Here is a 17,853-nt window from a genome sequence, read left to right as displayed (position 1 = left end):
TTTCACATGCTATAGCTATAAGCTTATTTGCCCTTTTGAACTGTTCTAATTCTACATGTTATGGAACAACGCCTAGTAACTAGGAATAATCCATGTCTCTCCTACATAGGAAGTACTTCTATGATTTCCTTATATGATTATCTAAAGAACTTTGTGATTTAACAACTTTGTACATCAATAAAACTTTCTTTATAAGAAAAGAAATGAAGATATCACCACTTCCTTTTTCTTTTCCTTCTTCTCAAACTTTGATATAAAGTTATGGTACAAATTTGGTATCCAAAACTTTGCTAGATTATGCACAAAAACCAAATGTAAAAAAGAAAAAGAGGAATGTTAAATGGACTAAGAGATTAGTACTACGAAAAAAACTCATAAAGGGGAAGTGGGTGTAAAGTATATAACTGAATAAGTAAGAGTGTATTACTCTTTATGCATATAGACACACTTATACTCACTTTATATTCAAGTCAAGTCTAGAAGAGCTTCACTACTATACATTAGTACCATAATCAAGGCAAAAGTAGATATGATATTGAATAAATAATAAGTTATAAGTGGACAACTTTAATTATTCAAGTTGTTGTGCTACTATTGTGATGTGTTTTGTCATCTTTGAGTTTAATAAAATTCACGTTGTTTAAAAAAAGTGAATGACTTTAGCATGAAAGTTGCGTCACTGAAAGTAAAAAAGTTGAGTATATTCCCTAGTAACAGGTAAAGCCGTTAAAAGGAATGTCATCTTTTGGCTTTTGCCATTGACTCCATAACCTTTCCAAACAAATGGCATGATTGAGAATCTCATGACGACTTTTTTGTTTATTTATTACTTTATTATATTTTGAGGTGTAATTTACCACGAAACTTCTTGAGTTTTAGTGAAATTACAAAAATCATCTTTCATTTTTTTACACCTACACAAATCTCTAGTTTTTATACTTTCATTATTAACCCTCCCTACATGAAAAATAAGTGTAATATTTTAAATAAACAATGTGATAAATGCAATTAAGTTAAACAATACATCTTATATTGTGGACACAAGTCCAAATTATATATCAATAAATGTTTCTTTATTATATTTTTGTTACAAAATGCATCAACGATTCTAAAGAAATATTGTTTAAATCACTCTTATATTATATCGTAGCGAACCAAAACTAATAAAGAAATATTAACTCGTATATTATTTGGACTTGTCTTCATATTATATCATGTTTTGTTTAACTAAATTACATTTATCACATGTTTTGTTTAAAAGATTACACTTATTTTTCGTTCATAGGTGATCAATATAATAAAAGTATAAAAATTAGATGTTTGTGTAAGTATAAAAAAATAAAAAATGGATTGTATAATTTCATTAAAACTCATAAATTTCACAATAATTTCCTCTATTTTGAATGATGATATTTATATTTGTTCAATAAACCTCTATTTTTTATTTTATTTTTTAGAAAAGAAGAAAGAAAAACGTTATTTCTTTAATGTTTGTTATCTCTCGTTTAGTCATTTATTTTTTCAAGGCAGGTATTCTAATAGGTACAAACTATGGCGACACTCTACATTGTTTCTTAACAATTAATCAAAAATTAGTTTTCTATTTTTAAAAAAGTCATGTTTGCTTTATAACGAGTGTGGATAGATAATTAGAATTATATATGAGGATGATTACTTTATACTGAAATTAAATTACACAAATTATATTTTTGAAACTTATTTGTTTTGATTTTATTTTTTGCATCTAGCTAGTCCTGTGTTTTTCTTGTGGATATAATCCTTATATTACATTGACTTAGATTCCGAAAAAAGTCATGTTTGCTTTATAATAAGTGTGAATAGATAATTAGAATTATATATGAGGATGATTACTTTATACCAAAATTAAATGACACAAATTATATTCTTGAAACTTATTTGTTTTGATTTTATTTTTTTGCATGTAGCTAGTCCTACATATTTCTTGTGGATATAGTCCTTATATTACGTTGACTTAGATTCCAAAAAAGTCATGTTTGCTTTAAAATGAGTGTGAATAGATAATTAGAATTATATATGAGGATGACTACTTTACACCGAAATTAAATTCCACAAATTATATTCTTGAAACTTATTTGTTTTGATTTTATTTTTTGCATCTAGCTAGTCCTCTGTTTTTCTTGTGGATATAGTCCTTATATTATGTTGACTTAGATTTCAACCTTGGTTTTTGGATTTGGTTCCTATAAAATATTTGAGATTTAATCTCATATAAATAATTAAGAAATTCTAGTTATCCACAAACACTACTTTAGCCAAAACTTTTTATTTTGCATGGACCAAAGTTATAAAAAAAATCTACAAAAACATATTTAAGCCATTTTTTCTCACAAAAAAATAATGATATAAATAAACACACATTTTATTCGATGAACTTTTTTAAAAATTATAAAATAAATTTTATAATTTTAATTTATCTCTCTCTTCCTCGTTGCAGTATAGTACACACTGTAACAACAAATGACACTGATCCAAGAGCACGTGCACCCCATACATGTTCACCATTGTCTTGTGTATTTGTTTCTCATGTTGATGGTTGATGCAAATTAAAACCCCAATATAATAAAGCTGCATAATGATGTGATATTATGTACACACCAATTAGCCCTTTTTCTAAATAAACTCTCTCTATTATTTTTCGGCAAATGCGAATTTGTGATAGCTATTGTTTTTTATACAAGTGATATTTAAACCCAACTCCAATCTAGATGTAAAATTAAAGAATTATCTTATGTATATAAATGATAAAGAAGTCCATTTAAATAATAATGTGACATGTATCATGTAGAGCTGATAAAGGTTTAAAAATACTCAAAATCAGATAGAGATAATAATATTTTTTTCTATTTGTGTTACATTCACAATCAATCTAGTCAACATTACTATCCATGAACGATAATGGATCATTACTCCATTGTTGTTACTTAAATATGCATCATCTATCTTTTTTATTTTTACCAAATTACTATAAACTAATTCGTTCTAGAGTGGGATCCACTTACTTTAAAAGTAAGTTTTTTAAATTTACTCATCATCTTATTCATCAATTTTATAGATATTTAATCATTTAGATTTATTACTAATTCAAACTATTAAATTTCATTATAATTAATGACTAAGATGATGAGTAAATTTAAAAAACTTACTCTTAGATTAAAGTGAATCTCTCCCCTTATTTTAAGCATAAATATTAGTTGATGGCACCTAAGTTATGCTTCTTAAGGGAGTTAAGATTTATTTTTGAGTTCTATAATTTATTTTTTGTTTTCAATTTCGATAGAAAGTTAATTTTATTATAAAATTGTAGCTTGAAACTCATATTTTAATCCCTTTACTTTCATCTCCTTTTACTGTTTTTATTTGCTCAATTTTTTTGTTTTTTATAATACATTTTTAATAAAATTGTCTTTTGTCAACCAAAAAATGAAACTCAAATTTTAATTCTAAAATTTTAGAAAAAGTTAAACGATATATAAATCTTCTTTTATGAATTCAAAACATTTTAAAAAATATTAGAGGAAGTTTAAAACGCTTAACAAAAAAATCCAACATAATTAATAGATGATCGATTTTCTTAAACATGCTGTCATATATTTGATACATATCACTGTACACAAAAATACTTTATTTATAAAGATATAATTCATTATTCAAATCGTCTCCAATAATTAAGTAACTCATACCCAATAGAGTGCAAGCCAACAAAATAAATCAATGAACAAGATTTTACAATAAGTCTAATTAAATTTTTATATAAAATTGAATTAATTATTTTGAAAAAATATATTAATCATTGGTTTCTTCTCGGCACTTGTCTCAACCTCCCTAGTATTAACATCTCTAGTAGCATAGAGAACCGAACCAAAGATATATAACCCTAAAAAATGAGTATATTGGCCCCATATTCTAACATGGAGTAATACAAAATTCAAGTGTCTAAATATTTTAATATATTTAAATTAAAAACATATAAATTTATCACTCCCCTTATATTCCAAAGGGTTGAATAGTTTAAAACTTAAAAGTCTAGTAATAGAGGATTTATTTGTTAAAAGAATACCATTGATTAAGAGTAAGAAACATGAGAAAAGAAAAAAACCTCAATAAAACCAAAACAGAAAAATAATAGGTACCACATGTTAGGAATCAAACCTAAATTTAACATTTTAAAAGCATCTCTCAGAAATCTTATCTCTTTCACTCATTCTCTTTTGTTTACTTTGATGCTTTTTTATTCTCTTTTTCTCTTCTCTCATTTACTCTAAACTACTATCTCCATGGACACCACAAATACACTTAACCAAGAACCATTACCAAATAGAAGAAGCAATTATTGCAATTCACCTGAATTCGAGTTCTGGAAGTTTCGAAACCCTTCTTTTCCTCAACCTAATCTCCTCTCCGCCGATGAACTCTTCGTAGACGGTGTCCTCCTCCCTCTCCACCTCCTCTCCGTCACAAATAAACCCGATCCGCAACCACGTACATCACAAAAACCGGTTCAACACTCTGAACCCGGTTCAGGTCCCGATTCTTCTTCTTCTTCTTCTGCCACGTCGTCAGAATCGAAGCGGTGGAAAGATATTTTTAGAAAAACTGAGAAGAATAACAGCACAGAAGAGAAAGAGAAAGAGAACGACAAAGGGAAGAAGAAAGAGAGAAGAAGTGGAAGCGGTGCAAGTGTTGCAGAGTTGAATATTAATATTTGGCCTTTTTCGAGAAGTAGATCCGCCGGAAATTCCGTTACCCGGCCGAAATTATTCACCGGAGCTCCGGTGACTCGTAAAGTCAATAGCGCGCCGTGTTCCCGGAGCAACTCCACCGGTGAATCGAAGTACCGGAAGTTACCGAGTAGTCCGGGTCGGGCCGGGGTTCATGTCGGTCGGAGTAGTCCGGTTTGGCAAGTTCGCCGTGGAGCCACCGCCGCGAAGAAATCAGAGCCGGAGGCTCTGAACGGTGAGAAAGGTTCTAAAATAAGAGACACCGCAACGAGTCGGTGGAGCAAAGTTTCCGGGAGCGGAAAAGCTAGGGTTTTGAATCTGAATGTTCCGACGTGCATTGGTTATAGACACAACTTGAGCTGCAGAAGCAACGAGAACGGTGGCGTTGGTGCAAGTGGCGCCACCACCACCAACGGCGGTGATGATAGAAATGGGGGTAATCTTTTTAATCTGCGTAGCCTCTTCACCAAGAAAAGCATAGTAACTTCTCATTAGCCTATTGTAATTTTTAACTATAATCTATTTATTTAATGTTTTTTTTTTAGTTTTTGTTCCATTAAATTAACCTTTATGGTTATATTTAATATTTATAGCTGATACAAAAAGCCGTAAGTATAAGTTTTTCTTTATTTAAAAAGTAAGTCATCTCTCTGACTTTTTAGTTGTTACAGTTAGGAGTTAGAACTAGATTCGTTGATGTCATAACTGGTAGTACGTTTTCTTTTCTCCTCTTGTTAATGCAAAGGTAAATATTTGGTGTTTATAAATTTTCGCCTCTATCAATTTGATTCATGAATATATAAATTTGGTATTCAAAGATTTGAAATACAAATCAAAACTCTTTGGGTCACAAAAATGTTAAAAATAATAAATTTGATTAATATTGAAACTTTTCTAAACATTTTGGTTTTTCAGTTTTCTATATCTTTTTATTTTCCATGTGATATTTTTTTTTGAAAATAATATTAAATATGAATATAATATATATTACATGTTTATACTTTTATGGGTACAAATTAGTTTACCACAAGTCCCTTTTAGATTTACAGAATGATAAAAAAGTCAAAAATTCAATTTCTATGAGTGATATTTGTTGGGAAGAGGGACAATCACGTATCTTAAAAAATATTAGTTCCTTATCTATAGGTTAATAACATGTATTAGAGAAAAGAAAGTACATATTATAATTTGATTAATATGTTGTCTATATTAAAGTATGCTTTACCTAGCTCGATAGAATGGATATTTTGCTATTGGTAATTGTGAGCGGAAAGAAAAAGAATAAAGTATTGTTCAAAATACTAATGGTACATTTGATTGGCTATTCAAAGTTTTATAATGATGTAATTCCTTGCTTGTCAACTTTGTCACCCCAAAAGAAAAACCATTGTTTCGGTTGCAAGGAAAGGTAGGTGCTAGTTTCAAAAGATTTATATATATATATATTAAAATGGTCCTGTCCAGACATTTTACTAAAAAGCAGAGTTATTGAGTGTAACGTACTAACGTTCTCCTATGCTTCAGATAATTTTGTAATCCTAATTATATTATGAATGTTAGGAGTTTAAAGGTCAAGGTCTTCAAAATTCTTTAGATTAAAAGCTGGATGTCTTCTAGGTTCTTGTTCATTTTATTGTTAGCCTATAAGACTGCCCAAATAAAATATATATGTAACCTTAAATGCTATATCATATTTAAATTATTTATAATCTTTAAACATGATACAAAATAATATATAAAATTATCATAAGATAAGTTATAATTAATAAATGTATATCTTGTAAGATAACAAATCTACCTAAATATCAAGAATATAAAAAAAAAATTATTAACAAGGGACTTATTGAACAAAGTACCTTAATATGTATCGCCACATTGGGATACAAATAAGAGGCCATATAAGTTTACTTTATCCTACTTCATAGGACAATTACTAAATAATTGATGTGTTCTCTGTGGCTAATAATTACATAGAACAATATTGTATCATTGTTAAGCTAAACTAAGTTTACTTGAATGTTAATTATTATATTTTTTGAATTTTCCCTATTTTCTTTAAATTATATTAGATGACTCATAGGTCTATCATGTCTACATTTAGGGTCGGTAGAACATGACATTCATACCTATAATCTTAATTGAATACATGTACTTTTCAATATTGTTTACTTATTTCCCTTTGAATGTTTTTAGAAAAAATATAGAATATTTGTATCCTTTTTTAATATAAACTATCCTAATTATTTACTATTTCAATCACTCTTCCTATTTAATTATTATTTATATATTATATTTTCCATATGAATAGGAGTATTAGCTACTAATATACATATATTTTGATATATTATTTTCCTTATTAAATTTAGAATATTGTATTTAATTTTTGTTTTCAAACCAATAGTAACTATTCAGATCTTTTCACTTTTCTTGACAAAGATTTCTACAAAAGGTTTAGAATTTAAATTGAATACTTATCCTTTTCAATATTATTAACTTAAATCCTTTTGAATGTTTTCGTTTTCAGAAAAAAATTATTTCTAAAAAGTTATAGAATTGTTGTATGTCAATTTTACTGATTTGTAATATAAATGATTATAATCATTTACTATGTATCAACCACTTAGTTCCATTTAATTAAATTTTCACGATATCAATCATTTATTTGTATTCACTTATTAATTGTATATTATTTTTTATATATAAATTTTAGTTACTGATCTACTTATATTTATTGATTAATCAACTTCCTAGCCTAACTACTTTTGGATTTGAGAGAACCACACCTTTGGAGTTACATTGCAAATTTAGGTTACTAGTAGATTAAGTGCAATGATATCGGTAGAGGTGGTTGTGGAGAATAAAAGTACCTGGAAATGTAAAGTTCATTAGCTTGCTCACTATTCATGATTCCATGCCAGCTAATTTGCTTCAATACAATAAGAAAATGACAGCAATACATATTTGTTCTCGGTGTAATCCTTATGTTTAAGACCTATTCCATATTTTCAGAGATCGTGGGAACTCAACTCTTTTTTAGCGACACTTAGACTTTAATAATGATTTCTTATGGATAAATTAATCATTCATGTCTTGTTTGATGGAGAATTCAAGGCTCTTAATTTTTTTAGGTATCTAGTAGGTGTGAGGATCTTTTGAAGCATGCCATGGGATACTAGTTATTTCACAAGAAATATTCAACATGATCTCAGAAATTGGTGTTTATACATATTTTTTCTAAGAAAAACTCATAGCCCAATATCAAGTGGTATAGATCAAAAAATGAATGGAGGGGTGAAACTTAATTGTAATGTGAGTGACAAAACAATCGTTGGAGGAGGCATTATCCATAACCACAAAAGCTAATGGATCTTAGGGTTTTCGACTAACTTTATAACTAGATCTCCCATTTTAATAAAAACTTTTGCTAATCGAAAATGACCTAAGGTTGATTTGAAATGTGGGTCTTTAAAATTTAATTTGGGAGAGCAATTATCTTAAGGCAATTCACATAATTTATGATAAAATGTATATTCGAATCAAACGTCTATCTAAAATTGTAAGTATTATTCAGATTTTTACTTGTGGATGATTGAGTTGTCTAAATATAACAAGTATTGGAAGATGAAAATATGATGTTGGAATATATGTTGAAGAATAGTCAAGACACTTCATATTGATTAAGAATATAAGATGTCCAATAATAGTTTAGACACTTCATATTGATTAAGAATATGATACATTATTGTGCATTCAAAATTTTGCAAATGTACCTCTCATCCTTAGTGTAGCTTCATTTTATTATTGAGAAAATGAATGCATGCAATACTAATATAAGAACTAAAATACTATTATTACATAATTTATCATTTATATTTAATTATTATCATCTTTTTAAAAAATAAAAATAAAAATAATGATATATAACATTTGACTATCTACAAATCTTTACTTTACACGCATAAATATTCATATTATCTCTCACACAAGAATGTTAATGAGCTTCATAGCAACAATAAAACGAATTATTAACCACAAAAGTAAACGTTCATTAAAAGATAAATTTATTATGAGAAAAATATGTATGCACTGACAATTATGAATTTTATACATTATCTATGTATCATATATTATTAATATTTAATTATTGTTATGAATGATGTATGATAAAGTGTATGTATATAATTTTTCACACTCTCAATGTATAGATTTTACACTTTAAAGAAAATCACTTCCTTTTTTACACAAAACTTAACATTTTGATCGGAAACCCATAATAATAATTTAACATGAGACGCTGTTTGAAAACCGTCGGAAAACGAAAAGAAGTTTAGGTTCATTCTACTATGGCCATTCTTCAACGCCTATGGCGGTTACGTTCATTCCAAACCCTAACTTCTCATTCCTCACTTTCACGCACTCTTCCCCGTTCTTCCAATCACAGTACGTTCACTTTTACATCCTTTGCTCCATATAATTTTACTCTTTTTAATTTATTACTTGTGAATTTCGCTTCTAAGTGATTTATTATAATCGATTTTGGTAGATTCTGCACTTGCTCGTTTCACCGCTTCACAAGTTTCAAGTTCCAGAATTGTGCGTGAGGCTCAGGGATCATTTAAACATTCGATGCTTCCAGCTTTATTAGCTGGTACTTTTGGATTTGGATTAGTGGAAACGGCTTATGCAGATGATAGTGCTAATAATACTGAGGATGTGGAAGCAATTGCTGTTATAGAACGACACCGAATTGAGGAGTTGCTTAGAAGTAGAGGAATTCGATATGGTTCTTATCCTCGCTTCACTGTTGCTGTTAAAGGCCAAAAGGTATAATTAATGTTGTTCCACCATTTACCTATTCAATTTTATAACTTGGGTGTAAATGTAAATTTAAGGCTGAATAAGGCTCTATATATATATATATATATATATTGAATTCAAGGATTTAATTCTAATGCGGTTGTAATAGGATTTTGAGATTGTCATTAGTTTTGTATTGTCACGTTGGTTTTTTTAAAATAGTTGAATTACTTCAAAAGTTATAAACACGATTGATTGGTTGATGGTGTAAAAATCTTTATAAGGGGAGTACATCAAAACTAAACTCTGTTTGTGAAATAGGTAAAAATAATTTTTTTCATTTTTGTGACCCTAACCTTCTTGTGTTATTATAACTCTTGTTAAAGATTAAAAGCACAATTTTTTGATGAGTGGGAATATGCTCCGAGGGAGGTAATTAGCAAGAATCAACTTGAGTTCTTGAAGTAGCAGTACTTTTAGGGCAAAGGGTATGAAAAAAGAGACGTGTCAAAAATATTGTGGGAATATTAGTATATGATATGGATACACCACTGATATTGTGGAGTATCAGAGCATCATAGGTTGCAAAAATATGAAGTATGATTGGAAGTTAGTCCTGTACTCCACAAGACAGTCCAGATGAAATAGAACAATATTTTTAACCTTGTTTTTTAGTGGGAAATAAGTAGACAACTTTCTTCAGTAATGCTTTTAGAACAACTGATATCTGTGTAAACGGACCTTGATTGTTTAGCATTTAAGCATTACACTTCTTTAGCAGTGTCAAACCTGAAAGCAAGACAAATTTGTTTGCCAGTCAGCCGGTCTACCCCTTTGTTTACTATCTTTAACCTTCTTGTGATTGTTATCACGTGTGACATGGTTCAGCTTTGACCTTCCTTTTTCTTCAATAACTTTGTCTTGGGCACATTCTACTCTTTTTTGTTTAAAAAAGCAAGACATAATTCTCAATTACATGTGCTTGTTTTGATGATGTTCTTTTAGTTTAATGGAAGTCAAACTATATCTGATCGGGGGTTTACAATTATAGGTCAGTATCAAGTTTCAAATTCCCCCTGCATGTGAAATCTCACAACTTATTGTGAATCTTACTGCAAATCTTGGACTGAAAGCTGAAGGGCATGGTGGTGGTTCAGATATGTCACTGCGTGCTTGGGATAGGTAGTTCATTCTCAATTTCTGTAATTTAGAAAATATTTGTGTGCAGTTATGGTTTGTAACATTTATCGACTTTCCTCTTTACAATGGTATTGTACTCAATTTAGTTATAATTGTTTCTTATGAACTATCCGCAGCACAGTTGCTTGGCAACTTACCCTTACCAATCCATCAAAGCAAAAACATATTCAAGAGAATGATTCATCTTCCACAGATATAAATGCACATGATGGAGATCTATGCGTACTCATATTTCATTCCCTCATTGGCTCAGATAAAGCTGTGAGTGTTTACCTTTTATGCTTTCTTACATGGTCTTCATATTATTGTGCTTTCGTGCATCGAGAGATAAAAATGGGCCGTCATTCATTAGAAATTTTTATTGTTTGGCCAATGTTGCAGGAAATTGAATTTATTAAGAAAGGGAGCTTGAGTCCTGAAGAGCTTGATGCTTTTGTCTCTGTTTTACAATTAGCTAGTAACAAGACGGCACAAACAAACACCCTGGAAAAAAAGGCAAGGGAAGAGAACGAACAGGTCCCATCTGTGGATGTCTCTATTTCTAGTCTCGAGGCCATGGGAGTGATAATTTATGGCCTCAATGAACCCATAGGTATATCAAATGGTGAAATATTGTGGGACAACATCGCTGGGTATGAGCATCAAAAGCGGTATGTAAACTCAGAAATTCAATCGATTTCTGGACCAGCTGATTGTTTTGTTTGATTTGGGAAGCGAATGTTTTTGATGAATATTTTCAGTTTTGTGGTTTGATACCTGAGTTACAAGTGGTCCAAATTAAAGCAAACATGTAATTCATTTTTTATAATCTCTCTTGGAACCTCTAAATCTCTAGTTATATAACTTCATATGACCTCAATTGTTTGTTGGTATTTCATAAAAACTTGTTTGATCATACCATTAAAGTGAATTTCTCAGTTAATTGAGGCTTGGCAAATGCCTAGTCTATGTAAGGATTAGATACTAGTATTTAAAGAAAAGAGAGGTCCATGAGTCATATTAAGAGAGGTGCAAACCTGTAATTTTTGTAAATCCTCTTCCTTTACTAGTCATATTTACTTACAACGCCTTCATATTATCTGTTGATGTGTGTACTCATGTATGGATTGCATTTATCAATGTTCATATAAATGATTTGATTTATTTGCTCAATCTTTAATTGCTTATTTTTAGAGTAATTGAAGATACAATACTATTGGCTCTGCATAGCCCTGAAGTATATGATGATATTGCCCGAGAGACTCGACATAAATTTGAATCAAACCGGCCTCGAGCTGTGCTTTTTGAAGGTCCACCAGGTTTGTTATTTTAGTCTTTTATATGTTTTCTAAATGATATGATTATGTAGCATGAAATGTATACTTGTTAGTGCTCTTAGAGAGACATATATCCTTTAAAATGCATATAATTCAGTAAGTCACAATGAATTTATAATCAGAATATCATTAAAATTAATAAATATCCTGTGTATTGCACCAGTGGTTTTAAGTTCAGAATAAAATTATCAAAGTATAAAATTGAATTATGAATTAAATAAGATTTTTAAAAATGAACTAAAGTTAATATGATATTTTCATTTTTCTTAATTTAAATTGAATTCGTTTTTTCATATCCATTTTCACAACAGGCATGTAAACTTAGATTGAATATCTAATATTTTAACTTGGTTTTTTGGAATTCGAAATGATTTTTCATTTTTCAAGGTTGTTCGTAGTATAATACATAGCTAAACATAAGTAAAAAATGAATTAACAATTAATAGATTTCAATTAAAATAAATAAACAAAAATGAATAATATAAAAGATTAGCATCAAATTCAATATTATTATTAGATATAATTAAAATACGAAAAAATAATAGATAAAGAACATATTTCTATTTAAATATTATTGAATAATTTAATACATGTAAAACATAATAAGTCAACAAATTTTGATTTTAAAAAGTAACACATGCCACATCATTGAGGAGAGAATTTCTGAAATTGTTCCTTGTTGAAGAACAAAATGTAGAATTGCTCTGTAAAATATTCTAAGTTCCATAAAAGCCAAATTGAGTTTGAGTTGGAAGCAAGGAGCAGTCTAGCATATCAACATCCTTCAAACTATGAAAACTATTCATGTCAATATAACAAAGATCATATTCGTTGAAGAGCCAAGACTTCTTTGATGATAACTTGAAATAAGATTGAATCCTCCCTTTTTGAATTATTAGTTTTTAAAATGAGAATGGCTATTTGATTATGTGAAAAGGGGTAAGAGATTTGGAAAGTGCAATTTTTAGTGAAAATATTGCTGTTTATATAGCTCTTTTTACATGGCTTTGACATAAATACAACATGGAGTTATTGATGTGCTCAGCCTATCAAATGTACATATGACCTTCAAGCTACTATTTTTTATTTTCTGTATTTAGTCCTAGTCATTAAGTAGGAAATTATAACACTGTTCTTGATAAGAAAATTGCATCTCTGAGCTGTTTTTCTATGGAAATGGAATCTCAATTTAGTGAAGAGAGTTACGCACTATGATCGTATGGTGTTATATTGTTCATTCTTCAATTAATGCTTGTTTGAATGACTGATTTGTATGATTAGGTACAGGGAAAACTTCATGTGCTCGTGTTATTGCTAATCAGGCGGTATGCTGCTTTCAAATCTATTACAGCTGTTCCCTTCATGGCCTTATTATTGCGCTGGTTTCTGAGTATCCTGCCTTCCCTAATCCAAGGAACAAAAGTAAACAAATTTAAGATGTTATTGGGATATTAATCAAGGGATTCATGTATGATATGAAGTTGTTTGTCATACTTGATATGTTTGAATGCAGGCAACTACTTTTCTTTTCAGCTGTCACTTATCAGAAAATAGGGTCTTCTGTTTTAAAGGGGGAAAATACATTTAGTATTAACTAATTGGTGATGAATAGTATTACAAATCTTTATTTTATGTAAAGAAGTTTATATACTTCAAGATTTGTCTCTTGCGATGTCTTTGATATACTTGCTCTGTGAATGGGAGGACTTATCAGTTTAGTAAATTGCGAATGCCTTGTAACATTTATATATGTGCACTTACACTTGCAACCAAGAGGAAAGGATGGGTGGTGTAGTGGGACTGGAACCATAACCTTTTTACAATTGCAATTGGCATGATATGTACACTACCCTCCATTTTGTTTTTAAGGCATAGGTAGTAGTGGAGGTTGCTTGCCAGCAGGGATTTTTGGGCAAGAGAAAGGGGAGGGTGTTGATCCTCAGATCTCTGCCTTTGGTGGAGTGAGGAACACCGTGTGAGCTAGAGCTCACATGTATGGAAAGTGCCATTGAATGAACACACTAATGGTGGTGTGTTTTTGCCTGCTAGTTTGAATGACAAAAAATATGATTTTATGCTTGGTTTAACGTAGCTGTTCCAAAATGATCTTGAACACAGTAGAAATTATGTGGGATTTTGTATTTTGCACTTGGGTATACAATGACTGAAATTAACATATGCCTTGACTTGACAGGGTGTCCCGTTGCTGTATGTTCCACTTGAGATAGTAATGTCTGAGTACTACGGCAAAAGTGAACGCCTTCTAGGAAAGGTGTTTTCTCTAGCAAATAGTCTTCCTAATGGTGCTATTATATTTCTGGATGAGGTATTAAACCTTAAATGTTGCTGAGGAGTTGTTATGAGTCACCATTCATTTCCTCCCCTTTTAATTTGTTTAGATATTGTTTGTGTTCTTTTTGAGATGCAGGTTGATTCTTTTGCTGCTGCCCGCGATAGTGAAATGCATGAAGCTACACGAAGAATTTTGTCAGTATTACTGCGTCAGGTTAATCTTGTTGCCTACTGCTTTATGATACATAGAATGACATGCTATACATCTTTGTGTCTTCTGAAATTTTGTGCTAGAGACTTTTAAGAGTTTTTTTACCCGGCAGAGTCAATAGACTTATTATTTACAGCTTGTAAAAATGCTTATTTAGCATCATAAGTACTTATCAAGATGACTTGTTTGTGCTAGTTTATGAAATGATTTGGTTTTTGGTAAAGGTTAATAGTGTCTAATTGATCTATGTAACAAACTCTACTCCGTGGCTAATATGAATTAGTTTATATGATACTTTATTTTAACTGGATCCTGCAAAGTTGTTGACTTATTTTCGGAAGACAGTAAACATGTTGATAACTGATAGTATAGAACAAATCATTATATAAACTCTTGTATGAAAATTCATCCAAACTATATTTAACTTGTGAAATTATTTTTTATGGAATTTGACTGAGGGAAGGAACAAATTTTGTAGATAGATGGCTTTGAACAGGATAAGAAAGTGGTTGTTATTGCTGCTACAAATAGAAAGGAAGACCTTGATCCTGCATTAATCAGGTGAGCTTGAATCCGAATTGCTCTGCATTGCAAAGTTTGCACTGTCAATCCGCAGAAATCTTATCTTAACTGTTGTTTCTCTTTCTTCACCTAGTCGTTTTGATACTATAGTCGCCTTTGGCTTACCCGATCATCAGAATCGTCAGGACATAGCATCCAAATATGCGAAGCACCTCTCCGAACCTGAACTAGATGAACTTGCAAGTGTTACAGAAAAGTAAGTATGGCTAACTTGTCAGTTCCCCTCCAGAGTTATGACGTACATGTAATGCATTTTTATTACTTTCAAGCTCATTGGTTCGAATTGTTTCAGTATGTCAGGAAGAGACATTAGAGATGTTTGTTTGCAAGCGGAACGGTCCTGGGCATCAAAGGTAACTATATTTTGATTTCTCTACTTCCTTTTGTTTTGGGTCATCATTTAAAAGCATATGATAATGTTAATGGATGGACAGATAATTCGAGGACAAGTATCTAAAGATGGGGAACGAGCGAAACTTCCACCATTGCAAGAGTATATAGTTTGCGCCACTAATAGGCAGGAAGCTTTGCGTCGCACTGCTGAAGACCGGAAGAACCGTACTTCTCGACAGAGGACCATAAGTGATTGATACCTCTATATTTTGAGAGTGCAAAGATGCATCAGTTCAGCGTCAATGATGTTTCTTTTTGTTATAATTCTTGCTAAGAAGAATGCCCGTTGTGGCAATTCCACCCAGAAGTTAGTGTGTTATTCCTGTTCAATGCTCAAGGCTCTAGGCTAGTGTTAGGAGCAACTTCTAATAAAATCTTGATTTTACCCCGTGACGTGAGCATAATTTATATGCTTTTAGTATATTACTTTACTTATATATAGATGGATTCTTTTCATTTAGCTTTTTTAATTGTTAATTTGGAGATGTTTTTTTATAGAAGTTCTTTTATGCCAGAAAAAAATGCTTGTGGTATAGCTGAAAATTTCTGAGACCTAAAAATAGGTAATTTAAATATGAGTGGGGTCCACTTACTCTAAGAGTAAGTTTAAAAAACTTACTATTCATCATAGTTATTAATTTTAGGGATATCTAATCGTTTAAATTTATTCACTAATTCAAACTATTAAATTTATCAAAAGTTGATGGTTAAGATGGAGAGTAAATTTAAAAAATTTACTATTGAAGTAAGTGAACTTTAAATATTGATTAAGTTAGCAACCAAAACAGTTTGTCGGGTTGGAAGTGGATTACGACCTAGGTAAACGTTAGGAGTTTCAATCTCAAGAGAGAGGCATGAGTATACTTGGAAAACAGGAGGACCGAAAGAAAATTATGTTTAGATTTCAAGTTGACCAATTTAAAATGCTTGTTTGTTTTGTTAAACTAATCATAAAGTTATATACAAATGAACTGCCAAAACCTTTATATTAGATATATATAAGCAATATTTGTAAGAGAATAAAATATTTTCTCGTATAAGGAGATAACTTATCTCTTTGAATTCATTTAGTGATTATCATGTGATTTATTTTTCTTCCTTCAAGACATTTTCATTTTAAAATATACTTTAAAAAATAAGATACTTGTCAAACACTTATTGGATTTAAAGAGATATTATCTCATGGTATGAGGAGATATTTTATTCTATTTATAATACGAAAGATAGGAATGAAGTTTGAGCTAAGCTAGGTCAGACTAAAAACCTAAGTATAATTTATATATGTTATATTGTAGTCTAAACCTAGTTCAAAAGAATTGCAGTTTATGGCGAACCAGTCATGATAATATTAAAAATATATTTAAATTTTAACATTTAAACTCTTTAAAAAATCATATTATTGGTGTTATTTTTTTGACATTTTTAATTTTTTTATTTTGCCTAATTCAGGGAAAGGGTTATTTGTTATTATACAGTAATAATGTTAAGACACTTGTTACCTATGTTATGAATGTTCATTATTAACTTATTAAGTCAAAGATCTTCAAAGAGAAAAGAAATAAATAAATAGGTAATCCAAGTCCAAAAGGTAAATCCATCTTGTGTCTAATTTTAAAATAATTCAATTGATTTAAAAAAAAAACTTACATTTAATAAAAGAAACCTAATAAAATACTTAGACCTATAATTTATTTGAGTTTTTGATGATCAACTCAACTAGCTCGACCAATTTTAATAGGTGGTTCTCATCCCCAAATTAGGTGAGAAAACTTGTCCTTGAATGTTTAAGTTTTGAACTTATAATAATAATTTATTTTTATTTTTTAATCTTACATGTATTATTTACTCCTCAATGAACTCAAAATAAATTAGAATAACTTTGTGTCTAGTTGATCTATACTCTTGCAAGCAGTATTATATTAAGAGAATAATGTATCTCCTCATATCAGGAGATAATTTATCTCCTCTAGCCAGTAAAAATATGACATGTGTGCTATTTTATTTATTTTAAAAAATATTTTTATAGAAAATGACGAAACATGACACATGTCATGATTTCACTGGCAGGAGGAGATAACTTATCTCCTTATACCAAGAGATACTCCATTCCCTTATATTAATGAGAAAAATGTTTTTTCATATTTATTCAGTCACTAAAATTATGACATGTGTCGTATTGTATTTTAATTTTTTAAAAATATTTTTGTAGAAAATAATTAAATATAACATATATCATAATTTTAACGTTTTAAAGATATAATTTATTTTCTAATATGTGAAAATATTTTATTCTCTATATCAA

General features: G+C 29.9%; 2 protein-coding genes across 3 annotated transcripts; both read left to right on the top strand.

Annotated features, from left to right (window-relative positions):
• Positions 4,243–5,303, top strand: LOC109345350. Of its 2 annotated transcripts, XM_019584302.1 has the most exons (2): positions 4,278–4,327; positions 4,370–5,303. In XM_019584302.1, the coding sequence occupies exons 1-2, from the start codon at positions 4,317–4,319 to the stop codon at positions 5,253–5,255; spliced, it is 897 nt and encodes a 298-aa protein (XP_019439847.1). In that variant the 5' UTR covers positions 4,278–4,316; the 3' UTR covers positions 5,256–5,303. The 2 variants fall into 2 exon arrangements, with proteins under 2 accessions (XP_019439846.1, XP_019439847.1); XM_019584301.1 differs by having other exon boundaries at positions 4,243–5,303.
• On the top strand, positions 9,021–15,949 carry LOC109345349 (cell division control protein 48 homolog D). Its single transcript, XM_019584300.1, has 13 exons — positions 9,021–9,200; positions 9,304–9,584; positions 10,609–10,739; positions 10,874–11,018; positions 11,139–11,407; positions 11,931–12,055; positions 13,355–13,398; positions 14,268–14,399; positions 14,502–14,579; positions 15,055–15,137; positions 15,232–15,354; positions 15,451–15,511; positions 15,593–15,949. Exons 1-13 carry the CDS (start codon positions 9,104–9,106, stop codon positions 15,746–15,748), a joined length of 1,725 nt encoding a protein of 574 aa, XP_019439845.1. The 5' UTR covers positions 9,021–9,103; the 3' UTR covers positions 15,749–15,949.

Source organism: Lupinus angustifolius, chromosome LG04 (genome assembly GCF_001865875.1).
Source record: "Lupinus angustifolius cultivar Tanjil chromosome LG04, LupAngTanjil_v1.0, whole genome shotgun sequence".
Classification (NCBI taxonomy): domain Eukaryota; kingdom Viridiplantae; phylum Streptophyta; class Magnoliopsida; order Fabales; family Fabaceae; genus Lupinus; species Lupinus angustifolius.
This window is presented reverse-complemented; position numbering and strand designations above follow the sequence as displayed.

Coding starts and splice junctions, on each gene's coding strand:
- LOC109345350 (XM_019584301.1), top strand. CDS start 4,317: ATGGACACCACAAATACACTTAACCAAGAACCATTACCAAATAGAAGA.
- LOC109345349 (XM_019584300.1), top strand. CDS start 9,104: ATGGCCATTCTTCAACGCCTATGGCGGTTACGTTCATTCCAAACCCTA. Junction 12,056..13,354: donor GCTTTTTGAAGGTCCACCAG/GTTTGTTATTTT, acceptor TTGTATGATTAG/GTACAGGGAAAACTTCATGT. Junction 13,399..14,267: donor GTGTTATTGCTAATCAGGCG/GTATGCTGCTTT, acceptor TTGACTTGACAG/GGTGTCCCGTTGCTGTATGT.